General features: G+C 51.8%; 1 protein-coding gene across 2 annotated transcripts; it reads left to right on the top strand.

Annotated features, from left to right (window-relative positions):
- LOC140644440 (cystathionine beta-synthase-like) lies at window positions 1-27,869 on the top strand. 2 transcript variants are annotated; one of them, XM_072847285.1, is made up of 18 exons: window positions 361-420; window positions 518-657; window positions 3,307-3,448; window positions 5,213-5,367; window positions 9,102-9,208; window positions 11,721-11,855; window positions 13,288-13,367; window positions 14,622-14,753; window positions 16,024-16,093; window positions 17,372-17,463; window positions 18,614-18,739; window positions 19,765-19,849; window positions 21,468-21,573; window positions 22,158-22,229; window positions 23,493-23,627; window positions 24,194-24,302; window positions 25,062-25,146; window positions 27,665-27,869. In XM_072847285.1, the coding sequence occupies exons 3-18, from the start codon at window positions 3,437-3,439 to the stop codon at window positions 27,760-27,762; spliced, it is 1,599 nt and encodes a 532-aa protein (XP_072703386.1). In that variant the 5' UTR covers window positions 361-420; window positions 518-657; window positions 3,307-3,436; the 3' UTR covers window positions 27,763-27,869. The 2 variants fall into 2 exon arrangements, with proteins under 2 accessions (XP_072703395.1, XP_072703386.1); XM_072847294.1 differs by lacking the exon at window positions 518-657 and having other exon boundaries at window positions 1-420.

Raw genomic sequence — 27,869 nt, 5'->3', positions numbered from 1 at the left:
GAGAGTCCATATCAGACAGCACCTATCGTGATATGTAATTTCTATCATTGCTTATGCCTGATTCAGCAAGGCACATGCTGACACAGACAAGTTGGGTTTAAGCAGCAGGTTAAGTATGAGACACAAAATCAGATCAGAAATGAAATTCTAAAACCACCACAAAATTGCTGGGGGATGGGTTGAGAGCACTTCTGAAGACAAGTATGAATTAAAGCGGACAATCCATTGCTTATCTTTTTTTATACCCCAATAGTTTACGCTGGGAGAGCAATCAGGTGCTGGGCATAATTAGGAGCGGGGATCCAATCAGCGTCCCTCCGCAGAGCGCTTACCGCCACTCATTGGTGTCCCCTGCCACCGGGCACATATAAGCTCAGCGCTGGAGCACAGCGAAGGCACTCGCCTGATCCACTGAAGGTGGTAAGTATGGCTTATCTACTACCGAACACGCTGCTTTTCTAATGGCAGACTGCATGGGAGCCATGCTTACTAACCACGTAACTTTATTGTCGTGGAGGGGCTCGAAAAGAGGAGGCATCTGGTAGCCGCTGCTTCTCAGCCTGTTCAAAGGTTGACTCTGATCCGGGGAGTGTCTGCGCTTTCAGCAAGATCTGAATAAACCTGAAAACCGGTGAGGTTCTGGCTTTACGCTACAAGGTCAGTTGGGTGGTGGAGCGGGTTGTCTGGAGAGCTTGTGCAGTCTCCATCCTTGGAGGTTTTCAGGACCCAAGAGGACAAAGCCCTGAGCAACCTGGGCTGAACTTAGTGTGGACCCAGCTTTGAGCAGGAGGCTGGACTGGGGACCTCCCAAGGTCCCTTCCAGCCTGGGTCACTCCATGATTCTGTTAAACTGATGTTGTATTTGTCTTGCTCAGTGACAGCAATACCATTTCTTTAAAATAAAGCAAGAAAATGACATTTTGCTTTGAATGGGGCAAGTTTGCATGTAAGTCTCTCGCCCTGCTGAGTTCATCGTATTTCTCCTCAGTCTACTTAATGAGTGTCTTGATTTTCTTCCTTTTGAAGTTATCAGTGCAGTCTGATAACCTAATAACTGCAATCTCCTATCTGCAAAGTACTCTATAAACATTAGCCTATGCTCTTCGTCATATATTTTCATAAGTGGCAGCAGCTGCAGAATTGCGTGTTAGCATGCCCGGTCTCTTGGCTTGCTGCCCAGCTCCAGTGGATATTTCCATTCATCCTTTGTCCCGTCTTGTGCCATCTCAAGCTTCTCTATTTAGAAGAGAGTAACGGGGCTGTTGCAGGACACGTACAACGGGTCAGATGTATTTGACGGCTGATCAGATGATAGCTGAAGCTTTGTGCAGGGGTTAGGAGGAGTATTGGGACATAGGTAAGAGTTTTGGTAATCAAGAGAGGACATATCTTTATTTTGTGATATAAGGTGACTTAAAACTGCACTGGAGGCAGTGTGGGGAGATGTTTGCGCTGGGCATTGCTCCTCTCAGCCATCCTTGGCTGCAGTCAGGCTGTCCACAGTGGCCCCATGTCCCTCTCTGCCCACACGTCCCACCCAGCCTGCGTGTTCGTGGGATGTGACTGCCAAGACGGTCAGCAGGGGAGCAGCTCGCTGATGTTGTGTCAAGGCCTCTGAAAGGTACAGGAAGGTCAGATTCTTCCCATCCTTTGGAACCATTTCATGTTGTCTGCTGTCTCGCATAGATGGTGTTGGGGTTCCTACGCTTCAGGCAATTTTTAAGGTTGCCTTCAGAGCCACAGTGGTTTTAGACATATCTTAATTTAAATATGAATCCAGAGCCTGGGCACAGCGATGCAGAGATTTTAGAGTGATTTGTAACTGGAAGGATATCTGTGCAGTGCTGCAGCACCATGCCAGGAATTACCCAGCCCTTGAGGAGATAGATGAGAAATCCTCCAGCAGAGAGGAATGTAGATGTCAAGGGCCATGTCTTGTTTCTTTGTTCTCTGGGCATCCAGAAAATATGTCTATATCCACTTTGGGTGAGTGAACAAATGAAAACCCCATTCTTGCCATTTTTAATATCAGATATTAAGGGAACTGAACACGTCGAGCAGAACACAACCTTATTTTAGAAGGTGGAAAGCCAGTAATGCTCTTCCCTCCATGAAGTCCTCCTCCAGTAGCCATCTCAGCATGGCTTTAGGGCTGGGTTGGCTGCTCCTGGCAGGGGTGACGCTGGGGCCTGTGGCACTTTTTGGTGGGGGCGAGGGAGGTGCCTGGATGCTGCCATTCCCAGGCAGGTGCCCAAGGGGTGTCGGGGCACTTCTGGGTGCCTGGGAAGGTCACCCACCTTCACCCAGGCCTTGGCAGGCAGCTGTCCCCACAGCTGGATGCATGGTGTTGGCTCCCCACCTGCTCAGCTGAAACACAAAACTCTGGGACTGCTGCCCTAAAGTGGTGGTGCAAACCCCGGCATGGAGGGGGGCCGGTGGTGCTGCCCCATGGGGAAAGATGGGGCACAGGCAGCGCACCCAGGCAGCCGGGGCTGAGGGGGAGAGGGGGCTTGCGCGGGACCCTCGGGGCCGGCACCCACCGGGGCAGGGAGCCACGCACCAGCAAAGAGGGAAAAGACCCACAAAAGCAGCCCTAATAATTTTAGACCCCTGCCCTTCCTGTTTCCACCCCACCGCAAAACGGTGGAGATGGGCATCACCAGAAAATAAAAGAAAAAAAAACAACTTGTAAAATCTAGTTTGCCAACATTTTGGTTGGTAACCAGTGACCTCAGTTGTGAAAGCGTGATAACTACCTCTGATACACTGTGGCTTATCTCTTCTTTACCCACGAGTGACTTTTGCTCCTTCCCAGTTAATTCATTAGGTAAACAAGGATTTGCTTGGGGAGATACACTCAAGGCCAACACAAATCCTGGGTTGCAAGGAAATGACTTTTTTTTTTTTTCCTTTAATCCCTCCCAAGAAGCAACAGGTTTGGCAGTGGTGGGGAACAGCGCTGGGAGGCAAAGTTTGCCAGGAGAGTTTTTGTTGGCTGTGGGGTCCAAGCCATTTTGGTGTGACCTCGTGGTCTCTCGCTGCTTTGTGGGGCTGGGGTCAGTGTCTCCAGAGGAGAAAAGGCGGCTCAGCACCTGACACGGAGGCAGCCCAGGGTCCCCTGCTTGCCATCCTGCTTCAAGCTTCGGTCGCGGGGCCAGGCAGTGACACAAAGTTGTTGACCTCCATCATCGGAGATGCCCGAGTGCCTCTGGCTGAGAAGAAAGCTTGGCTGCATGCCGCGGGACGTTTCAGCCCTCTGCTATGGCTAGCTTATGCTAGTATAAGTGGTGTATTTCTGTGTTTCAGACAGCCCAACACGCAGCCCCATCCTCCCGGCCGGTGGGGAAAGCACGGCACCGACCTCAGGTAGTCCAGCTGTGCTGCTTCAAAGAAGCTCCTGCCAAGTGGGTGAAGCAAGCAAGAGAGCAGAAGGAGGATGGCAGAAATGGTAATTAAGGCTGCCCTTGGGCTCACATGTGGAGCCACAAATTAATTAGCTAATCAGGACCTAGCCATAACAGCGTGCTTGCCTGGCCGTTATGAGTCAGCTGAGCTTTGCAGGCACGCAGGCAGCCCGGGTGCCGAGGAGGGGTGGAGTGGTGGCTTTATGGCCTGGGGTGACGATGATGCTCTGCAGACCTGTTGGCCTCTGCTATCTGTGCTGCACATGTTGGCTCCAGCATCCTCCTGTCAGCCGCCTGAATTCCCTGCCCCGGGCAGTAGCTAGAGTGCATTTCCCACATCCCCTCCCCTCCACAGTGGCAGCAGGCCTGCTCCTTCTGCAGGCAGTCCTCCGCATTCAGAAATGAGGTATTTCTTCTTTTTGTCACTGGTTTAGTTCTATCAAATTTCAAAATTATGTCTTTGTTCTCAATCTGAAGTTAAATGTAGAAGGAAGGTCCAACATCGTGCCCTTGGGAGTTTCTACTCCAGTAAAGTTAATGAGAGCATTACATTGCGCTAATTGCAAAATGCTCCACCACAGTAGTGTGGAAAGATAGGGCAGGCTGTGCTACAACAAGCAGGTTAATGCCAGCTTTCATCATCAATCGAAGTAAGGCACAAGTCTCCAACCAGGACCCAACTGAGCTGCAAGGTCCCTTTATTTGACGAAGGCCAAATCAGGGCAAATTATTCGGTGAACAAGCCAGAAAAGAAACTTCCAGTTATCAAAATCATGTATCTTTTCTCCATGCAGCTGGTTTCCTTAGCACAAAAGGGTGGCTGATGAATTGCAGAGGGTCACACCAGAGCGTCACACCAAAGCTCCGTGTAACCCTTGTTTCTGCTATTGGTCAGTAGCAATGCTGAGAATAAACCGTAAAACCAGATGACTCCTTTTCTCTGTACATGCACCAGCGATACAGAGAAACCGGCACAGCAAATTACCGTGTTCACAAAGCGCAGGTACCATCAGGGCCAGTATGCTTAAAAAGCCACTAATGAACTCGATGTTTAACCCTTTTCTGGTTCCACTTTTACCTGCTCTGCTCCTATAGTCGTTCCCGATAGTTTCATTTTGCCTTATTATTTGATGCTGAGAAACAAAAATAGCGTTTCTCAGTCACCTTCTCCCAATCCCCCAGGATTTACAGCCCACTCTCACTACCAGCCACCAGTCTCATTTCCAGTCTGATGAATCCTCCTCTATTTAAGCTGGTTTACTGTGAACTTGCTCTGTACCCCTGAACACCTTTGCTGCCCTTTCCTGATGTTTTGTTTCTATCGCTTCTCTCTTTTCACTTTTAATAAACTTGGATGCCAGAGTAGAGGTGTCCTCTGGCCCTTTGAGGCCCGCTACCACCATACAAGTATTCTCAAATTATTGCTGGGTAGACTTATCTACAGTTTCTCCACTGCTAGGGTGAAAAATACTGCTCTTCACCAAATAATTAAATACAGAGCACTGAAGTTTCTAGTGGAGGGGATGCTTCAATGTACATTAGAGCAGGGGAAGACTTACTGGAGATGGTGGGCAGGTGATGGTTTACCATGTATGTGGTTTAGCATACCGCTCCAAAAAGAGCAATTTGAGGCATCCGTAGAACCGGGTTTCTGAAATGCCACGATAGGGATGCCCCATGCAGGCTGGCCACCCTGCTTTCACACCCAAACATGGAAGTTGTTCCTTGCCTTCAACAATTATTGCCCAGGTGCCTGCCTGCCCGCTTTTCCTCCCAGGTGACTGTGGGTCTCTATTTCCACAACACAGGAGCTGAACAAGACGTGCCTGCTCGTGAACGGCAGTTGCGTGGGAAGTCAGGAAAGCAAAGGTGACAACACGTGGATTCTTCCCAACTTGCCCAGTAAATGCACGTGGACAGCTGCAACTCCTGCCACCAAGTCTCCACACTCCTGTATGCCCTTGTAAGTAATTCTTTCTTGCTGGTTGTTTCAGTGTGCGGGAAGCTCAGTATCTTTTTCTGAAGATGAAGTACTATTGTTACACCAGGATGGTCATGACCAGAAGTCAGTAGTTTGACCATATGTTACGTTGATGATGGTTTATTTTCCAGAAGGCAAAACCCACCTAGTATCTCCTCTCCAGGAAGAACTTTCTCACTCCCTTTAATCTTGCAGAAAGATGTGGCTGGCTCAACACTCAGCTCTGTGTTTTCCAGCACACATTTGAAAGCATCTGCTCGTTTGGGGCGTCTCATTTTAGAAGAATTAAGATGAAGATATTTCAGAGATGATAGATTTCAACCAGGGACTTGTACGCTTCTGCAAAGCGGACTCTGTGAGGTCTGATGTTGCACAGCAGACGTGAAGGCACTCCCAACTGCTAGGCACTCGAGGAGACGCAGTAATGGCTCTCCTGGCTGTAGCGTAATGCACGCATACACCCCAAACCTGCTGCACCCATCCTGTTGTACAGCACAGTCGGTAACAGCCATGGGCAGTCATCAGTCGAAGGGCTGCAGTTTGGCTACCCTTGTTCATTCAAACAGTCCGAGGCTGTGTGTAAGAAGACTTCTAAATACTAGCAATGTCTTCACCGATGGCTAAGAGACTTGCACGAAAACAGATTACCAGGGCCTGGGCTTTTAAATGAGTAGAAAATGGCCCACACAGAGGTTACCCACTATGCGCAAGTGACCCAAGAGTGCAGTGCAAGGTGAAGTGATTGCTATGAGCGGCTCTTGTCCTTACAGCAGCGGGTTTCCTCCCAGGGTGAGGTAAGCCTGCCAAAGTGCCCAGCCTAGATGAGCCGAGAGGTGTTTTAATGGCCCGGCAAACCAGACCCAGACAAGCTATTAAAGATAAGGCTGTCCTATAAATGTCAGGGGAACTGCGGACACGTCCCTGCTGTGCCAAAGATGTAAAACATGAATTCAGCTCCAGCATGTGAGGAACTGGAGCCTGTGGGAGGTGCAGCACTGCTCTGCGTGTGTGGATGCCTGCCAGCCAGGAGCCGGCTCAGGGAGCTTGGCAGAGCATGCCAGGCAGGACACAGCCAGAGCACACCCACCAGCACGTGTGAAGCCCAAAAGAGCCCCGGGTCTGGCCCGTGAAGGAGGAGTGGGCTCCACAGCCTCAGAGCTGATCCAGCAGACCTGCATCTAGGCACTTGCCCAGTGCAATCCCTGCAGCTAGCGCCTGAGGACAGGATCAGCTCTTTTCAGTCAAAGTGGGTTGTTTTTCTCAACTATCATGCTGAACGGGATAACATTCTTGGTTTTTAGCAAATTAGCATCAGGGTGCCACGGGTCAGCAAGACGGGGCCAGTGCCAGGGCCCGTCCCATCCCCCAGCCAGGAGGTGGGCAGCCGTGGGGGGGAACCAGGGCAGCCCCAGCCCCGGGCGTCGGGCACCTCCTGGGGATGGGCTCTGGCTGAGGGGGCCCAGGCAGCGTCACTGGGGCAGGGACTGAAACACAACCGCTGTATAGCAGTGAAGAAAATACACTGGGACACATCACACCGTTTCTTTTACTTTGCAGAAGTGCATGGAGGGGGTATGTTTGTTTTCTTTGCTCTGGGTAAACCACAGATGGCAGCCAATGTAGCAAAAATCTCTGGACTTTCTGAGATTCCCATGTGAAACCTGATTGAGTTTTGGGGGTAGAAGCAGAGGATGGGGGGGAGGGAGAAGACAAGGTGTTATTTTAATTAAGAATATTAATTATTTAAATTTTTCCAAAGATAGGGAGGTAGACTAATTCTGATATCCCTTGACCCAATTCTGACCCGCTATAACCTCAGCAAGAATCACTTGGTTTGCCAGGACTGTTTTTCTCCTGGACACCTTATGGAATCACATGCCAAGAGCAAAAGCAGAAATCTTGGAGAAAAACTGTCCTTGTACACTGCGATCCTGAACTGATACCAGCAGCTGCAGGACCAGAGTGTCCCCACCACGTCCTTTAGGAGCACCAGAGGCATTTGCCACAGGTTCTTGTATCCATAGACCTGCTGCCTTTGGGCCCACACACAGAGCTTAGGCAGCTGGGGAAGGAAGCTGACCGTGCTTGTATTATTTTTGTAGTAAAATATGGTAGCGATTAGAAAAGGAATTTGATAGGAACTGCGGAAAATTTGCCCCAGAGTGAGAGAAAGGCTATTCTTTTTTAGGGGATGGTCGCTGGTGGCAATGCCAAAGAGCAGTCCAGTTTCTGGTTCCCACCTTTGCCCTCCCGGCAAGGCTCACCCCAGCAAGCAAGGCAGCATGCTGACTGCCTGCCATCGAGACCTATAACGTGATACGCACGTCACTCTTGAAAGCCAGGCTTTAGTTAAACACCGCCTGAAGGAGCTGGAGTCTCCTTGTGCCGTGGCTCAGCCCCGCTGAAATCCTTGAGCATTTCAGTGGCTTTTAGAGCAGATGGAAAATGGCTGCAGCTGTGGGGGGAGCTAATTTATTGAGTTACCGCCTCACATTTACCAGCACTGAGTAGAGTTGTAATGTGCATGGTAACACTTTCCATGGAAGGAGAGGTACAGCACACATGTAATACTTCATCATTTCTGGGCTTGAGATGTAAGGAGGCTGGCTCCTCTTTGTAGCAAAGACCTGCACTAAACCACTACCCCTCTACCCTTTGCAAAGCAAGAAGTGTTTATATCACGCTTGCAAAAGCTGGAGGGAGGTGTGTGTCTTTAAGTAAATCAGCATGTCATCCCTGTACCATATGGACTTTCTGTCAGCAGACAGCCATCTGCCTGGCTGCGATAGCAGACAAGGATAACTTGGGTTCAAGGTTCAAAGGATGATAGTAGGCGAGAGCTGTGCAAAGGAGAGCTGAACAGCAAGGGAGTGGGGCTTTGTCACCCCACTCAGAGAGAGACACGCTGGCTATCGACCAGGGGCAATGTGTTTGTGGCCCCAATAAACGCAGCCCTCCTCATCAATCTTTTCCCCTCCATCTTTTAAAAAGTTCAAGGACATGAGTTCCCTGGCTGCGTGGCAAGATGCGTTCAGTTGTGTGTTGGGCAAACAAGTCTTTTTCATTCTGGTTGCAATTGCTGTGACGTGGTTCTTGGCTTCTGCCAGAGTCTGCCAGAGACTAGCAAAATCAGGAGGCTGGATTGCACTGATCAAAGAGCTTGGTTTAATTATTTGCAAAATACCCTCCAGAGTCCCCTGTGACTTGGGCCTTTCTGATGGCTTGGAGCCATCCTTGCAAGTCTGGGAGTCCTGGCCAGGCAAGCAACAGTCGGCCCAGAGATAGCTGAAAATGTGAAAAGCAGAGGTGGTGCTGGGTAGGACGGAGGAAAGAGGAGGAGCCTCGTATTGTGCTCAGCCTTCTGGCTTTCTCACCCACTATGTAACATCCCAAGGCTTGTCAGCTCTTCTCACTTCACTTAGTTCTAGGTCTGGCCTAGGGCCTTCCAGAACAAGACATTTCAGAACAGCCCTGAAAATTAATTACCTTCTTTTTTATGCAAAAGAATTAATAACTCATTGTAAGAGGGATGGAGAACCGTAACTAGCTCCTGTTGCCATTAATTGTTGATGGGGACCTTTTCTTTTGGAGTTGGGGTCTCTCTTGGTGGCCTTGCTAAAGCTGCTGAAACCTCACTCAGATTTTTGTCTTGGTTCATGTTGCATAACAGTTGCTTTGATTTGACACGTTTCTTTTTTTTTTCTGCATTATTTCAGGCCAGAAGAAACAAAGATCTTGCCCAACATCCTGAAGAAAATTGGCTGCACCCCAATGGTCCGAGTCAACAAGATTGGGAAGTCCTATGGGCTCAAGTGTGAGCTCTGTGAGTGTCCCCTTTCCACCAGGTTTTTCCGGGCCACGAGGTGAGGGTGAGGGGCGGTGTTGGAGGGGGCTTCAGAAGAGGCTCTGTGGAGAGCAAGCACAGATGGGGAGGGCCAGACGTGGCACCTGTTGGGTACTCCTGCTTATTAGGTTATGCTACAGTCGTTTGTCAGACCGAACAGGGTGGTTTCAAGCTGCAAGGAGCAGGGGGCTAATGGTAGTGGAGGCATCTCTCCTCCCAAATCCCTGCAGCATAAGCTCAGAGCAGAGCTGGGCTGAATTTGGGGATGGGTGGATGACATCACGGCGACAGGCAGGGATGCTGGAGCATCCAGGGTAGCACGCGGCGTGCACAGGAGAGACTGGCTGAGCCTTCCTGAGACATGCTGGCTGGGACGGGGCGAAGGGCACAGCAGGACTCATCCCACAGCCTGCCCAGGCAGAGGGGGCAGCTCGGGCTGCGGGGGACACAGGCCAGCGTAGTCCCTGGCTGCCAGGCAGAGCTCCCACGCAGCGGGGACTCTGCTCTGCCATGGCATCATCTCTGCCAGGTCAGCTGGAGCCAGGCCAGGCGCTGCCTCATCACTGTCCTGGGGGCAGTGACAGCTTCCCTTGGGGACCTTCCCAAAACGCAGCCCCGAGTAGAGCAGCGGGGGCTGCAAAGAGCTGGGTTTATCAGTGACACGTGTGCCAGGTCCTGGTGCTAAAAGTCAGGGCAAGGCGCTGGCTGTGGGGCCAGGTTTTCCAGCAGGACCCAGGTCCTCCCTCCGGGGGGATGTTAGCATAGCACTGGTGGTATCTCATGTAAGGGTTGTTTCTAGCCTGGTCCCCTACAGAAATAAGGATGATACGATTAGGCTGTCTCTGTGTATATGGACTTTTCAGTCTCCTTTCCTATAACTTTTAACCCTATTTAATTAATTTCAGCCAAATTGGGCAGAAGGACAGTAAGATTCAGGCAGTGAGATTCATCAGTGTCACGTAGCTGGGTAGGAAGGAGAGACCTGATGAGTGCTCACACTCAATACAAGGGCACAGCGGGACCTTGCAGTCCTATGCGGCAGCCGGGAATCCGCCCGGTAGCCAGCCTCCACCGGGCACATGGCCACATGGAGCGTGCTGTGCTCTTCGACCAGATCCCTTCTCAGGACGTGGGGTCCTCAGGCCCCTAACCCTGCAACTTCCCTGTTGCACCACCTCTCGCTTCCAAGAATGAAACCTCAGGGGACAGTAGGGGACCGTGGAGCAGAGGTGGCAGGGGCAGGAGGACAGGGCTGCAACGCCTGGTTCCCCTCTGAAGCACTCTGTCCCTTGGAGGATATCTTGCTGGGGCAAGCACTTTATGGAAGCAGGAGGATTTGGTGCAAACAGCAGCGGGAAGCCGGGGAGACCCTGTTTGCTGGGACGGTGTCTCCCTCCCCTGGCGCGGGAGGGGAAGGAGGGCAGGACAGGCAGAGCAGCTGCGTGGTCCTCTCTGAGCTCCAGGTCAGCGCAGAGCCACTTACCAAGCAAATATACAAAAGCTTGTGGCACTGCTGTGTCAAGGAAGCCGTCACGGTTGGACACCATTACCTTGTAATCTCTGTGCCTCCAGGGATCTCCGAGTACCTGGAGTTTTGGCACTTTGCATTATAAAATGTAATGATGAGCACAAGATTTTTTTTTGCCCCGTTGCTTTGGCTGCTCAAGTATCTGGTTGATTTGCCAGCCTGAAGTAGCTGTCTGTGCTAGGATGAAGTGAATGACTCGCTGAAAGTACCCATTTTGCCCTGTTGTCCGTAAAACAGAGCTCACTGTCATCAGTTCAGATGTAGACGCTCATCAGAATGTTGGTGGGAAGAGTCCTGCCCCGAGCGTTAGCCATGTGGAGGGCCTGGTTAGGAACAGAGGGGTGCCTTGCAGTTTGAGCACCCCTTGGAAAGTCTCTATTCGTTGGGTTTTTTGGTAGTTCAACAAAGCAAGCATAATTTTGGCTGACACTTGAAAGTGCCCTTTCTGGTTTTTGTTTTTCTTTATGATGCCCCATTCAGGACTACAGCTCATCCCTACAGAAGGGCACCTTTTTAGATACCTATTAATAACAGCCATGCCCCAGGAAAGACCGTGAGACCTTGCTGTTAACCCTGACAGTGCCTTGCTCAGAGAAGAGTCCCCAGGGCAGGGCAGCAAGGTGTATCGTACCAGTGTGGGACCTTCCACCTAGCAGTCGCTGTACGTCCAGTTGACTTTAAACACATCCTGGACTTACCAAGCCTGCCCGCTGCCTTCAGGGTGCTGCAGGTAGAAGAAACGTGGGGGGAAAGGCGGACTATGGGCAGGTATGCTGATGGGTAATCCCATCACAAGGTGCTGCACCCTGTAAGCAGATGGTGGATGCGCTCTCCTGAGCAAAGGACCGTCCCGCAGGGGAGCAATGGGTGTCCTTAGATGACTGCAGTGAGGGCCGGGGGAGCACGGAGCTGGTGCTCCTGGCTGCAGCTTGTCCCTGATGGAGCCTCCCCTTTCATTTCCAGTGGCTAAATGTGAGTACTTCAATGCGGGGGGCAGTGTGAAGGACCGCATCAGCCTGAGGATGGTGGAAGATGCAGAGAGAGCCGGGATTATAAAACCAGGAGACACACTGATTGAACCCACTTCAGGAAACACAGGTGGGAAGGGCAGGGATGCTCCCTCCGGCGGGGTACGGGGCAGGGTGGCATCTCTGAGGGGCTGCAGGAGGGGCAGGGATTTGAGGAGCTCTTGCACTTGCAGTTACAAGGTCAGCCTGGGGCCCCGCGGCTCTGGCTCCGTCCCCCCCTCGGCTCCATTCCCGGTGGCAGCCCGGGGTGCTGAGGTGCCTTGTTGCTGAAATTCCTGAGGGCCTGCACGGGTCCCACGCCTGTGCGGGCATGCATGGCAGGTTGCCTCACAGCACGGCAAACAGCCTCGGGAGCTGGGGGAGCTGGGGCAACCCCTGGGTGTTTTCAGGCTGGGAAGCTCTTGAATATTCAGAGGTTCCCAGAGAGGGTTTTCCTGATGGGCTGGAAGATAAATAATCCTTTTTTTTTTTTTCCCTTGTCACCGTCATCCTGCTCAGGCACTAGATTATGGTGTGGTATGAGATGACGGGGGACAACAGAGGAGCCTCCCCCCTATTTTGCAGCCTGCACAGGACCGTCAGTGCAAGTTTCCATGTCCCTTTGCTGTCGCCTGCACCAGTGTCCCCACCACGTCAGGGACGGGTGTGTGCACAGTGTGCTTTCCTGCAAAAAGGCACAGCGGAGGGAGGCTGTCTGTCGCTCTGGCCAGAGCTGGGGCTGTGTCCCTCACTGTGCTCCCCTCCGCTGCTGCAGAGCCTCCCCTCACTGGCCATGCAGAACAGGGCTCATCTCTAGGAATTTTGCCCCTTCCCAGCCCGTTTGCTGCAAGCTCCCCAGAGCCAGCCCCCCCTTTCCCCGGACAGCCCCCGGGCACGGGGGCGAGGGGACACTGTTCCCCAGGGGCTCGTGCTGGCTCCCTGCCCACCCGGGGCAGCCGGGGCGGCCCCACGCTCCCTACAGCCTCTCGCAGGGACACGCTGCTCTGGCCTCACCTTCCCCCTCTAGCTGGGGAGCAGCTGGCTCCATCCATCACCCCAGCGAAACGGGAGCAGAGATGTCCTTCGCCGGCTCACCCCGGGCTGACATGTGCAGCTTGGGGTGTGTGTGTGTGTGTGTGTGTGTCCCACCCCAACTGAGAGCGTTTGAGGGGGAGGGAAAGGCACTCCTGAAGCAAAATCCCCTCTCTCCTGTGTTTCGGAAAACAAAGGAAGAGGCCTGAGCCTCGGTGAGGGGAGGAAAGCGCTCCCCAGCCTTGCTATTCGCTCGGTGCCGTGCTAACAGGCTCCTGCGAGCAAGAGGGATACCGCAGCTCGGCTCTCCCGGGAGCACGTCCTCCCGTGCTCCCTGGCACTCCCAGCACATCCCAAGAGGCTCGCGGAGGATGCCCTCGCCTGCAGCTCCTCGGTGAACATTTCTAGGTTACGTTCACTGACGTAATGCATGTCGGTCGGCCTCGCCAAATGCTGCTGTCAACCAATTCCCTTTCCTCCTCACCACCTAGGAATCGGGCTGGCGCTGGTAGCTGCAGTGAAAGGTTACCGCTGCATCATTGTCTTGCCGGAAAAAATGAGCATGGAAAAGGTCAGAGCTCTGTACGGTATTACCCTGCCACCGGGGAACATCTCCTTCCCTGTTTCTCTCTGCCTCTCCCTTTCTAGAGATGGAGTGCCCTCTCCTTTAAAGGGTAACGAGCCTTGCTGTGCACACTGACATAGCTTTGTAACTATTCAGAAGATTTCCTCTTGATGGAAAAAAAAGCACGCTGTGATGGCCTGGCTGATTATCTAGCGTCAGCGGTGCAGCTGGGGTCATGAGTTAGCCAAACATGGTGCATGGCTGCAGAGAAATGGAGCAATATCCGCTGTCTGCGAGGGCAAGGGCTGGACGGAGCAGAGGAGAAGGAGGCGGGGTGCCGGGGCTCGGCTGCCGGTCCTGCTAACTCCCCCTCTGACATCTGACGTGTCCCTTGGTCTCTCTGTGTCTCTGTGGCTTTCTTTAACCTGGAGACACTTACGGTTGCCTGAGCCGCTTTCTTGAGATGGTGGAAGACAAGCCACTTGCGCGAGAGCTGATGATCAGGTAGAACTGCCGTCCCAGAGACGGCAGAAATCTCCGCCTTGGGGAGCCAGAAGTCTCACAAACTGCTCAGCTGAACTCATGCCAGTGAAGCCAGACCTGGACCCTGACTTGGCTCAAAACTGAGCCCTTCTCCAAAGCGCCTCCCTCATTTCAACCTAAATCTCACTTAAGCTCAGTCTGGATCAGGTGCCACCTCCAGCTGCCATGGGCTTCATCTCCAGGCGCCCCATAACTCACCCACTCTTCTCTTTTGACCCCCTCTCCCCCAACAGCCGCATCTCCCAGTGGATTAATACCCTAGGGCTGATTTGTAGTTGCTCCTTCCCGTGCTTGGTGAGGGGAGGGAAGGGACTTGGGGCAAAGACAGCTTTAAGACCTCCTCCTTGCACGCAGGGGCTCAGACCACAGCACATAGGAGCCGCTGCTCCCTATCCTGGTTCCCTCTGCCCCTTTCCCCAGGCACCAAGGAGCAGCACAGTGTTACCCACCTCTGCCGTGTCCCCAGCCTGCCCTCCGAGTAGGACAGGGCATGAGGCCAGGCTTGAACCCCTGTGCCAGCTTCAGGCAGGAGGCCCTGGGTGCCAGGAGGATGTCAGAGATAGTATAACCGAGAATCGGACATTGTATCTCCAAATGCTAAACGTCTCCCGCATGCAAAGCTCCTCTGGCATCTGACGCTGCCATGAGCCCGCAGGTTCAGATTACCAGCACTGCATGGGATCAGTTGCGTTACATCGACTCTCTTCCCTCCCAAAGGTTGATATTCTGAAGGCGCTGGGTGTTGAAATTGTGAGGACCCCGTGCACCCGCTTTGATGCCCCGGAGTCTAACATTCGTGTTGCCTGGAAGCTGAAAAGTGAAATCCCAAACTCTCACATCCTGGACCAGGTAAACGCCGTTCCTCCACCGACTCTCTTTCCAAACACGGTTTATAGCGTGTGCTCCAAGTCTGCCTGTGTTTGGGGGCTTCGCTCAAACTGGCAACGGAGCCAAATTTCGTCAGTGTTTTATGGCGCTTGAAACTTAATCGCTCCTCTCTAAAGCACAGGGTGGCAGAAGCAAAGTAAGGGACACTTCCAAACCTGTAAGACTTGTGCCAAGGCCTGATGTGTGTGAGGCTGGGTTTTCTTGCACACTTGAAAGACTCCTCAAATTGCTTCAGCTTTAACTTTGACCTGAAACAATAACTTTTTATGCCTGGCTAGCAGCCTCTGTTCTGCCTCAAAAAGAAGGCTCATGCTGTGAAGGGCAAACACCACTGATTCACGCCGGCGGTTCCTGCAGCACTGGGTCTTGTACAGGAGGGCACTTCTCCCTCTGGTCTGACCCCGCTGCAGGAAGGGATCCCTATAGTGGGTAGGGAGCTCCTATAGTGCAGAAAAGTCAGGGAAGCCATAAATTTCCTTCCTGTTAACAAAAAGGGAGCTCAATGTCTGAATATGCTTTTCAGAAGCAGCCTGGTCTACGGGTGTGAACAGGGGGCTGCACGTATTTCAGTGCTGTACCTGCGTACCCCCTGTGCTAAATCCCTCTGTACAGGTAGGACAACTACTCTGGCCCACATTTCCCAGCCACCTAACTTGCTGCACTGCCAGCCACAAATGCCCCCAAATGACAAAGCAGCTCCCACAATTATATATATAATACTGGAAAGAAGTTTTCTAATATGACATTTGAGGAGGGATTTTTTGTTTTCTGAGCTTTTTAGGGGTATTGTGGGGCTGTATTTTCAAGGTAACAGAAAAGGCTAAAAATGTTCCTATCTAAGCAATAGCTAAAATCCTAAGGAGCTCTCCCGCATCCAGCAGCTAGGGCTTTAACAAAACCACCAGATCCCACAAAACCTGGCAATGCAGCATACGGGACAGCCGCACCACCCCCACACCACATAGGCACCAAGTCCCAGAGAGTGAGTGTTCGTGGGCGCGTTTAATCTTCCAGTGTGGACAAATCCCAAGTGTCCTTAGAAACCTGCCTCAAAGTGACAACCAGGAGGAATACCTGTCACCTGGGCTGGCTGGGTGGCAGTGCACCCTCGCCAAGGCGTGGAGGGGGCAGTTGCATACTCTGCGTAAAGCTCGTCAGGAGCTATTGCTAGTTTGGTATGTGACCTGTGCTTCACACAGTAACTCATGCTGTTCTCTGTTGAAATAAACAGTACCGAAATCCAAGCAACCCCCTGGCTCATTACGACACCACAGCGGAGGAGATCCTGGAGCAGTGTGAAGGTACCGTCTGCGCTGCTGTTTCTACATGCCAAGGATGTGCGGAGGGCTATAGCCCTCTCCGAGAGGCTTATTTTACATCATTTATTGATCTAAATGTGTAGAAATGGCCAAAAGGGCCTCTGTAGGTGAAGGCACCCTTGATAATACTGACATGCAGGGTGTAGCAACTTCACATAAGCCACTCCAGATCCACCCGAGCCTGCAGGGCTTCCCTGCTATGGCCTCCCATTTCAAAAGCCAGAGGGAGGAGACCAGAGGCTTAACAACTTCAGGCTGTACCCAAGGAGGAAGAGCCCGTCTCTCGGTGGCTGCAACATCTCTGCAACCTGTCAGCTGAGAGCACAAGATGGCCCAAGAGGCCTCACTGGGGAATGCAAGTCCATCAGGGCATGGCAGGCTGATCCAGCACCCTCATTTGCAAATCAAAATAGACTGAAACTTCACAGACTAATGACAATTGATGTGATGGCTGGGGGAGGATAAAGGATTATCCCAGTCCATGTCTGTGCAGATAGAAGTGAAATTTATTGCCAGTACTGGGAGCACTTCAAAATGTAAAAGACACTCAAAGGTTTTAACTGGAGAGCAGTTATCGCAACAGTAAAGCAGTCGGGTAGCAACAGGAGCAAGAAAGTCCCAGCCTTCCCTCCACTACAACATTTAGATTTGCTCCTACTGGCTGCCAGCAGCGATAAGACAAATCCCTTTTTCCCAGTGCAGTTGCAGCATAAGGCTCTGAAGGTCTGACTCTGACTCTGCTCCTGCCAGTCCCAAATCAGTATAATTTCACTGACGCCAGCGGGGCTACATCTGACCGACGTGGGTGCCAGGGCAGAGCTCTGCCATCTCTCCACTGTGGATGCTAATGCTAGCTGAAAAGCTGTGCCTGCTGTTGATACTGTGCTGCTGTTCCCTTGCGTGCTTTGCTTCGACGTGGTGCGGTTTGAAAGGGCTGGAAGTGCTGAGATCCTCCCTCCCCCTTAAGCCAGTAGGTGCCAAAGACGCAGAAATCATGGAGACCGCTGAGATCTGGAGGTCACCTTCAGCCCCCTGTGCTGAGGCAGGATCAGCTGTGCTCAGATCCTGCAAGCTCATCTCAGCTTCTCCACAAGACCACGCTTTGGCCGCTAGCATGACCTCTGCCTATCCTTTCCGCACATGGGGTTCTAGCAGCCGAGGGACACGGGCTCTGCATCTGCACAGGGCCCTGAATAAAGGGGATACTGTGCTGGAGGCCATGCTGAGTGCCTGCAAGCCTCTCTCTTCCCTGACCTGCAGGCAAGGTCCACATGGTGGTGATTGGGTCTGGCACAGGAGGCACCGTCACTGGCATCGCCAGGAAGCTGAAGGAGAAGTGCCCAGAGTGCAAGGTAAGCTGGGAGGCAGGGCTGCCCACCGGGAGTCGTGGCCCCCGTGGGTTTTCCTGCTTGTGCTTTTGATCAAGCCTAACCCCACGGCTCACCTGAGCTAGCACTTGTTGTCTCCACCTATTTGTTTTTTCCCAGCAAGCCTGGCTTTTGTTGGAAGCAATTTGGTGTTACGCTCAGCTTGACCTAGACCCATCTGAGTGCCTGAGAAGTCAAAGGCTCCACAGCCCCATTTCTAATCCCACCCTGCCCAGTGCCCTGCCCTTTGCAGGACACTGTCAGACATCCCCCGCAGAAGTGGCTGACGCAGCTGACAGCGTTGCTGCTCCTGCTCCTGGGTAACCTGCCTGCTGAAAGTTTCTGCTCTGGCAGCTCTGCGGGGGCGAGGCGCAGTTTGTGCAAGTGCTTCTCATGTGCCATTGCAAAAGCCTCCATGCTGTATGGTTGACACCAGGCACAGATGCTCGTTCTGCAGAGCCTGTGCTTCCAGGCAGACCAGGGGCTTGATGGTTACTGCCTCCCCGGCGCAGCCGGCGTGTGAGCTATCCCTGATCCACCAGAGGCAAATTGAGATGGTGTGGACCCAGCCACTGAGGGACCCGGGCATGACATAACGTCGCTGACTGCTTGAAGCTGCGTGTGGAGCAGTGTCATCATCCCTTCTTCAGCTGAGGGCTGAGGGAGGCAACCTCAGCCCAGACGTAAAGCTATAAGCAACCAGGGAGGTGCCACTGTCAGCCAGCACGACTAGATCCAGAAAGGATGTCTGTAGCCACAGGTTTCCACAGGTTTGAGCTAGCTGGCCGGCTTTGCACCGGAGCAGATTAAGGAGCGCTCACGTTATCCTAAGGGTTGAGTTTTGGAAGTAGCAGGCTCTGCCAAAGGGGTGATGACAAACACCTTGAGAGTGATAACATTTTAAGCCACCGGTCACTTCTGCAGCAGCTGAACGCTACCTAGGATCTATTTAAAAAGCCAGTGGGAAATAGTACCCTTTTATCTTGGGATCTCTCCATGCTGCCAGTGGGTAGGAATATTAATTAATAACATGGGAAGGAAAACATTGCTAATAAGGGTAATTTTTCCTTTGAGTTGTGTGTTTCACTATTTCTGAACTCCCTTTGTGGTTTAACAAAACTTCCTTCCCTCACAGATCATTGGCGTAGATCCCGACGGCTCCATCGTCGCTCTGCCCAGTGAGATGAACAGGATGAACCCCGCAACCATCGAGGTGGAGGGCATTGGGCATGACTTTATCCCTACTGTCCTTGACAGATCAGTAAGTAGCCGTGTGATGGGAGGCCTCTGTCTGATCTTTGGCTTTGCATCCAGCCTACTCCCAAGTTCAGAGGTAGCCAGCTTGGCACCCGGTTGTGGCTCAGCCCTAAGGCTACTTGTGTACCTTCCCAGTGCAGAACAAGCTGTTGTGGGGGGATTGGGACCCCAGCGCTAAAGCATCTCTCTGAGTAAATCTGATTATAACTGACCTACAAGGAGAAGCCAAATACTGTGGCAAAAATACGCCACAGTACCAGCCGCCTCAGCTCAGCCTCACCAACGTTCAGAGCGTGCCTCTTGTACTACCATCACACAGAAGAGGTCAGCGCCGAGGCTGCTCTTCATCACGCTAGCATTTCCTCAGCCTTCGCTGTCGTAGGCACCGCAGGCGCACAACAGGAACCCTGCACCATTTATGGGCTGGAAGACAAGGCCCAGGCTATGTAAAACAACAGATCATGAACCTCGTACAGCTTCTTGTCAAGTTTCTTCTTCGTCTATCAGTTGCCACCAGGCCCAGAGCTTTAAAGCCCTAACTCAAGCTGCCTGTGCTGCGCCAGCCTCATTCTTAGAAAGGTCGCCCACAGCCTCCGACCCCAGATTCTGTCTGTTTTCAGGTGTTATGGTAACTACATCTCTGCTGTCTGCACATGGCTTTAGAGTTTTGACCTGTAGTAACCCCAAACCCTTTTTGCAGTCGGATCTGATTTTGCCTGGTAAAATCTTGACCATTTATGTAGCCTAGCCCGGGGCATCACGAACACCACATCCTGACTCTGGACCTCTCAGACATCCCTAACTCTCCAAGGAAAGGGTGCTGGCTGGAAAGGCTAGAGTGGGTGCCTGCAAGCAAGGACACACCCTCCGGACCGAGGATGCCCTGACAAATGTGTTTGTTTTCAACAAGTGTGGAAAGCAGCTCAAAGCTGCCAGATGTTGTAGGCATCAGCACCATGGCGTGCCTCACAGGCTTGGGACAGCCTGAAATAGCGCTTCCAGAGACCAACCTTCTTGCTTTCTCTTCAGGTGGTTGATCAGTGGTATAAATGCAACGACAAAGACTCGTTCCTCATGTCTCGCAGGCTGATTAGAGAGGAGGGATTATTGTGCGGTAAGCACCAATGACAACAGTTGCTTCTCTTAACAAACTTTTTGCACCTCATCCTTTTGGACCAAAATGCTTTGGGGTAGGTGCTCTCTGCATTTTGTGTCTGCTAGGTTAACAGGGCTGAATGGCCAAACCCCGAGCCGGTGCGGAGGTCACTGTAGGATTCAGAGGTGTGGCAGTGAGTCCGTGGCCTGGGATCTGACTCATGGGCCACAATAATTATAGAAGCAATAACTCTCCTCTTACTGGAGCGCTTTTGCACATGGAACTGGATCTTCAGGCCTAACTCTGCACGGTGTAGTGTTACACAAGATGAAGAGAGGATTAATGGGACTCGGGGCAGGACAGGTGGGCTAAAACTGTTGCTCCGCTAACAACTCTGCGAGGCTGCACTCTCTGCCTTTGAACGGGTGCCACACTAGCGTGCCAGGTTTGGACCAGGAAAGTTTGAAAGTAAAGAAAGTGTAGGATGTCCTTACTGAGTATTTCTCCCTGTGCCAACAAGCTGTAAGTGATCCCACTGGCTTTCCAAAATGAACAGGTGCCCTCAGAAAAACCCTGCCTGTACCCTACGAGCCTCTGCACAACAACAGTGTTTTTTAGCCTTCCCTGCCACTGAGCAGATAGCTATAGGTTTGCGTCCAGGACCAGACAATATATAGGCTTGTAGTTACAGCTGATAAAATCCCTGAGCACTCACATCCAGGGAGTTTTGAAAAAGATCAGGCCGTTTGTAATGGAACACTTAAATGTTGACTTAACCTAGCAGGCACAGAGTCACTGTGTTTCAACATAAACCACTTGCTGAACTCAACTATAATTTGTTAATAGCTTCATGTTCCCTGAACTGCATTTTTCAGGGCCTTTCCTCATGTGTTTGCAAAATGTGACCCAGTGCTAATTAACCTGCTGTAAAATACGTGCTGCCTTGAATGCAGTGTGTAATTGGCACACAGATAGTGGAATGTCTTTGACTTCCAGTACTCGAACTACCGGTGGAAGAATTGCCTCTGTAAAGCAGGGACCTGCTTTCCCTACGTGCAGCAAACCACACGCGTGCACACAGACACAGGGAGCATTTAAGTCTTCCCATCACGTTGGCCTGGTATTCCAAGCATGAATGTAATGTTTATGTTTTTTTCGGACTTTACAATGCATTTAAAGCCAATCTTTGATTGCCAAATATGTCAGCCAGAAGCTCTAGAGTTGGCATGGTTTCATGGGAAGGGTGCGGCATGGCAGCAGTGGTATGAACGGCCCCGTATTGAACCTTTCAGCCCTTGGCCTGCCCTCAGAGTCATCACAAGAAATGGTTCATGAAGTTCATAAGGTGACTCTTATGTTGCCTCATAAGCCCGTTGCCAAGAGCCACCATATGAACACGTACCTTCAGTCCCTACCTCTTCCTGACCCTAAAGCCTACAAGGCTGTGGGGCCAACTGTCCTCCCGCTCCCACTGTCTTGAGCTGCCCTGGTGCATGAGGTGCCACCTCTGCTACTGCTTGGTCTCAGTGCCCCGGTAGCATTAGACAGGGCAGCGCTGTGCCCCACGCACCAGGACTGTGGCCCTACATTCTGGGCGGCCCCAATGCTTGTCTCTCTCTTCTTGGTACTCACCCAGGCGGCAGCTCAGGCAGTGCCATGTCCGTCGCCGTGCGGGCTGCCAAGGACCTGAAGGAAGGTCAGCGCTGCGTCGTCATCCTGCCTGACTCTGTCAGGAACTACATGTGAGTTTCTCGCTTCCTTGCCTGCTTTCCAGCAGCAGGGTGGGAGCTCCCATAGCCTTCTCCCCACCCTCTCTGCATATGGCCGGGGCTGGGGCTATGGGGCCCTTCGGTGACATGAGCTTAGCACGGCTGAGCCCAAGGGGGTGTGGGTTGCTGGAGAGCCACCCCAATCAGCCTGACAGCATGGCACTTGGAGTGAGCCCGGAGCTGGGAGTCTCCCTCGAGCAGCTCACGGGGGGGGGAAGCCAACAGAGAGAAATAGCATACTACCGTGGCAAGCACCGGGGGCTGGGTGTTGAGACACTCGGGTTTTATTTCCTCTTGTCACTGACTTACTGCACGGAGCAGGAATCAGTCAAGCTACAGTTTTTGAACTTGCATGCCTAAAGTTAGGAAGGCAAATAGCTGGCGTGCTTCTAAGAGTTACTGAGCACCCGCAGCTCCCGTTGACCTTAAAAGGGGCTAAGAGCAGCCAGCTGCAAAAATCATGGGAGCCCTGGGGCAGTGCTGCGGTCTAGTGCATGAAACAAAGCACGACTTCTTCTGGAAGGCTCGCAGACTCACTCTTTGTTGCTGATTTCCAGGTCCAAGTTTTTGAATGATAAGTGGATGATAAAAAATGGTTTCCTAAATGACGTCCAGGAGCACAAGCCTTGGTAAGACAACTTCCGCTGGTATAAACGGTGCTGAAGGAATCAGCTTTCTGAGTCTGGAAATTATTATCTTCAAAGGAAAGTATTATCTTTTAGTATCTAGAAAAAAAGGAATTAAGTCCAGAACCCTCTGGGGAGGCTGTAATGTCAGCTCCTCTCTTTGCAGTGGTTAGATATCCCAGTTCTCTAATCAAAGTCCATAAAGGAGCCTTTTCTGTCTCAAAGTTGCCAGTCCCCTCCCACGTGGCAGTCATTGTCCAAGCCACCTAAACCCTGCCAAGCAGAACGGCTGAGGTGGACATCTAGCTCCACTCAAAACCTCCTCTCTCTACTCCACAGCTGATGTTCAAATGAACATTGGGCCGGCGTGGAGATGGGTCCTTCCTGTAGCAAGCACCCTTTCAAACAGCTCTGGAGGTCTTCTCAGGCAGGGAACAGTAAATTTTCACTTCCCAGAGCTGCAGGCCAGAAAAGATGACCAACTCAGCTGTGTCTTGCACACCGTGGGGAATGAGTCCCCTAAAGGCAGGGAAGGACAGACAAACTGCTGATGCCAGCTGACATGTGGCTGGGCAAATGCTGATCGTTTAGAAAGCACTTAGTCTCACTTTAAAGACAGCGGGTGTTATTGATGTCACCTGCTCCTTTGGGCTACTATAACCAAAGGTTATTGCAAAATATTTCCAAAAAACTTAATACATTTCCAAGGCCTCTTATGCCTGGTTAGAATTGCTCCTGACCCTTCCAGCCTCTAGCATTGCCCTGCCTTTTCTGCAAGTGAAAAGGGCTGAGATGAGTTAGGAGTTGCCCGTGGTCCCCAGCAAAACAAGCGTAGCTTGTCCCTCATAAGTCACACGAGCATCTCGGCCAGGCTTTCTCCTGGAGAAGCTGCAAATGCTGCATTTTGAGGACCAAGGATACAAACCAAAGAAGTAAAACTGGCAGGCCTCCACTCATGAGCTTGAAGTGAAGCCCTCAGTAGCTTCCTTGGATGCGGGACTGCTCAGCACCTTGCCGACTGCTGGCCTCAGCCCTGCCCCTGGAGTTGTACGAACACCAGGCGTAGGGAAAACTTGGCTTCAACAAGACCTGGCCATGGTGTACTTGTAGTGTTACTGCTTTGGGGATAGGAGCAGGACGAGCTTTGCAGGCAGGCAGAATATTGCTGCGCGGCTGGTCTCATCTATACTGGCCTTGCCTCCCTGAGCGAGGCCCACAGCCACGCAGCAGAGTAACAGCTTGGTGCTGCCATTTGTCTTTCAACAGGTGGTGGAACATCAAGGTGCAGAAACTGAATCTCTCAGCCCCTCTCATTCTCCTCCCAGAAGTCAGCTGTCAAAAGGCAATTGAGATCCTCCAAGAGAAGGGATATGACCAAGCTCCTGTTGTTGCTGAATCAGGGTAACTATTTTTACTCATTACAGAGACAGCCATTCACATAGGAAAAGCAGCCATGATGAAGCTAAAGAGAAAGTCCCATTTACTGATCCAGTGATGGGACTCTTGTGTTGGATCCTGTGATGCATATTTTTAAAATATCATCTGCCTCCTTGTGAAGATTCATCAAGAAAACTCCCTGTAAATGAGCTAGTTAAAGTCAAAGCCAAGTCCAGTGCCCACCAGACCCAGCAGAGGCTGGATCAGTGCACAGGCAAGGGGAGGCCAGAGGAGAGCCGAGGGCTGGGTGGGAAACCCACACAAATAAGCAACTGGAGAGCCCACCAGTTTTCCTTCTCCCAGCTGCTAAGTCCTGGACTGCAATAGCAGGCTTTAACTACTGTTAAACCAACAGCTTGGTGAGGACAAGGATCTTCTTGTCCTGCTCAGATGAGGAGAAAGCCGGTGCCTCCCGCTGGCGGCAGCAGCAGTTTAGACACTGACTTCAAGGGGAGCAGTTCAGCCCCAACTCAGGTCTCTGTGCCCTACCTCAGGTCTGACCTTTTGGAAAACTCCCTGTTCCCTTACAGACTTATTTTGGGAATGGTGACCCTCAGCAACACCCTCACCTCAGTGCTGGCTGGAAACGCACAGTTCTCAGACCCCGTTACGAAGGTCATCTACGACCAGTTCTCAAAGGTACTGCTAAGGCTGTGGCTGGTGTCAACTGCTGTCCAGGGACCGGGAGAGGTGCACCACCACCCTGAGGTGTGAGAGGAGCTGGGAGAAGAGGTCAATGAAAAGACAGAGAGGTGAAAGTAGAGAGAGGTGGGGAGGGTGATGGAGACAACGTGGAGATGAGAGTAAGGACCGGCACCTGCAAAAATGCTGCTCAGCCTGTGGGGTTCAGACATGGGAGCTTTCATGCCAGGAGCAACATGCGTGAATGTCCACCCCCAAACTTACATTGTCAGAGGATTTTGCCCAGCTGGGGGATCAGAAATCAGAGCCTCTGAAATCAGAGCCCAGCCATTGCCAGGGCTCAGCAGGGCTGGGGCAACAGGCACGGGCTCTGACAGGACACAGGGCAGGTCCTGGGGGTGTGCAGGGGAGGGACGCCTGGGTCGGATGGCCATCAGTGGTCCAGAGATGGAGTGAGGTAAACGGACGGTGTTTTAGGGGAGCTGGAGCCATCACCTCATGCTGGCCCATGGAGGCCCTTGGGCTGGGGAGGACGACAGCGCTGTATCTCAGCTACTGCAAAGCCAGCCTTGCAGGTTGCCTGCATCCCTTCCCATCTCCCCAGAACAGTGCGGGTGGGTGAGGCTCACTGGTCCTGGTCCAGCCGGGTGCCACCCTGCCCACTCATGGCTATAGCCAGAGGCAGGAGTCAGGCTCCGCACCACTGTCCTTTAAACGTGAAGTGAAACATAAAATGTCTCTTTTTGTCCTGTTTAGATCGGCCTGGAGGACAGCCTCGGGAAGCTTTCCTGCATCCTGGAGAATGACCACTTTGCTATCGTTGTACACGAGCAAATGCAGTGTAGGTATCTGCAGAAGCACTGTACAGGCTTTGCACAAATGTTTGAGAGGGGAGAGGGAAATTCTCAAACTGAGGTTGGTAGGTATCAGCGCAGCTGCTCCACATGTGCGGCCCCTGAGCCTTTGCAGGAAGGATTTCTGCCCCGTGGCTCTGCAAAGCCCTGGAACTGCCAACTATTCACCCATTTCCTTTCCTGACACCAGAGGGATGAGGGCAGAGGGGGGAAGCCTTAACCACAGGAGCCTGGGACCAGCACTCTACTGGGTGTGTCCTGCAGGAGCACTTCCCAGATCCTGGACATAGCAGCTGCGTTGTCTCCCCATGCGGGGTGACGCTGAAGCACCCATCAGCTCCATCCCTTCCCCTCATCTCATGGTTTCCCATGGAAACCCACTTTTGGGCATGGGAAGGTATTCATTATGGGATTTCATTTTGTCCCCTCTGACAGACAAGGTGGACTGTAGGCAGCGGCTTGGGGCACAGTGCCTTTGCTGCACAGCTGTAGGCTCAGGCCTCTAGTACTCATTTAGTCTCTTGACCTTGAATTCAAATCACTGCCTTGCTGATTGTGGGCAGCAGAGGAAACAAGGGGGAAGTTAGGGATCTCCATAGACCTAGTAGCCCAAAGGCAAGGTCAAACGGAGTATTTGGGCACATTAGATAAAGCTTAGGTGGAATTCAGGCATGTAAGTGCTAAGGGAACAAACTACATAGCCTGCATCCCACTGCTTAAAGACCTTCTGCTGTGCATGCCCGGAGGCTGTGCCCTCTTCTCTGAACACCACTGTTCCCACTTGCCACCCCTGGAGATGCAAGCCAAGAGATGTCCTTATGGCTGTGTGCCCCGAGCGGGCTGGGTAGATTGATATGCTAAGGGACGTCTGACACTGGATGCTGTCAGACACCTACCCTGGAGGTCCAGGGTAAGCTGAGAAAGACAAAAACAAATGTGGTGGACCATGACCAAGCCCTTGTGGGGGGGGTGCATGAGTCGGGAGTCAAGAGGCACAACACACGCTGTTGTGTGCAGCCTGAGGCATCTGTGTATGAGCCTTACCTGGACTGTGGCTGGGTATAGGGGTGCTCTGCCAGTTTGGGAGCACCATTAGACTAGTCCAATAAAGCAGCCGTACCAGCAGCTTTGGTTTATTCTCAAAACACCGTACAACCACCCCCTCCTCACTGAAGCAAACCATCTCAGTAGAGTCACATGCAGTAGGGCCACTTTAGCATGAGGGTTGCTGACACATCGATGGCAGCAGGGATCACACCTTCTTGCTCCTCTGACCAAAACAGGTATGGTGGCAGGCGCTGTTCTGCAAATCTGACCTAACACACCTTTCCAGTAAAATTATACCGTAAAACTTCTAGAAGTACAAATTTGGCCTTATCTTGAGGGAGTTGCTTTGTTTAAAATGTTAGCAACATGAAAAAGCAGCCAGAAGACCCATGCTTAGGTCTTCTAAATTAGAGCTGAAGGGTGTAATTATGCTGATTTGATGGGATTACACATTGAACATGCAAAGCATTCCTGTGGTGAGCAACACGCAATATTGTGCTGTACCGACTGCCAGCAAAAGGCTGCCTGCTGAACTCGGGGCCTCCGAAACCCACTGTGCACAAACACCCCAACCCCTCTGCTTGTATCTCCGTGGCCTGCCACCCTGAAGTCCCATCAGCGCTAAAGCTGGCTTGCAAGTCCAGCCATGTTCCCACAAAACGTTGCAAACAGAAGTCTCTCGTTCAAAACTGCCTTTGATGCACATTTCTAATTCTCTCACCAAAAATAATGCTGGGCAGAATTTCCTTTCTCGGCTACGTTGTCATAAAATAACGAAAATCTATTTTGTATCACATTTTGATACAAATTAAGTGGTATCTGCAAATTAAATGGTACCCACCAAAAAATATTGGCCAGCTGTACACAGTGCCTCTTTCTCTAGTTTTTAAACAACACCCATTTTCTTTCCCAGAGCTGCTGTTTTAACCCTGTCACAGCTACCCCTTATTTATTACTTTCTTCCCACACCTTCGGAGCTTGCATTTTATCTTGTGTTTGGCCTCTGGTGGCTAGTTTTATTTTTATTTAAGAAAACATTTATCAGATAGTTAAAGCAATTGTTGCAATGCTGTTTTATTAATGGTGGTGTAGGACCTTATGAGAACAGAGCAGAAAGTGTCTCACTGCTGCTCTTAAAGAGTCTCATTAGTTTGGCCTGAAAAGTTTTGTGGTGACAGAAGCAGGACTGGAACGGTGGTTGGGTAAAAACAACTGCGAAATTAAGTTTCCTGCTCTGGTAAAGGGTGCATTATTTGCAGCTAAAACCTCCCTGACGTGATCCCAGTAACCCGACCGAGGCTGCATCAGTCATTTCTGCTGAGGCAGAGCGGAGACAGCTGCTCTTCCTGTTAAGGTTTTCCCTTAATAAACGAATAACAGCCTCTGCACAGCTGGGGGTGGGGGGGGTGTTTCTTCTTTTTTTTTTTCCCACTAAACTGGCATTTTCTGTGCTTCCAGTCAATGGAAATGGAAGTTCCTTCATGAAGCAGATGGTGTTTGGTGTGGTCACAGCGATGGACCTCCTCACCTTTGTCAGCAGAAACGACAAGAAGTAGCACAGCAGCTGGGCTGCACCCACCTCCGCTCCTCCGGCAGGGCCAGCTGCTCCCCCGAGCCTGAACCACCCGGCCGAGGGTACTTTCTGGTCTAATCCAGCTGATAG

The sequence above is a fragment of the Ciconia boyciana genome, chromosome 1 (assembly GCF_034638445.1).
Source record: "Ciconia boyciana chromosome 1, ASM3463844v1, whole genome shotgun sequence".
Lineage (NCBI taxonomy): Eukaryota > Metazoa > Chordata > Aves > Ciconiiformes > Ciconiidae > Ciconia > Ciconia boyciana.
The sequence above is the reverse complement of the archived record's forward strand: the minus strand, read 5'-3'. Positions and strand labels throughout refer to the sequence as shown.

Coding starts and splice junctions, on each gene's coding strand:
- LOC140644440 (XM_072847294.1), top strand. Junction 19,850..21,467: donor AGAGGAGGGATTATTGTGCG/GTAAGCACCAAT, acceptor GTACTCACCCAG/GCGGCAGCTCAGGCAGTGCC. Junction 22,230..23,492: donor GTCCAGGAGCACAAGCCTTG/GTAAGACAACTT, acceptor GTCTTTCAACAG/GTGGTGGAACATCAAGGTGC.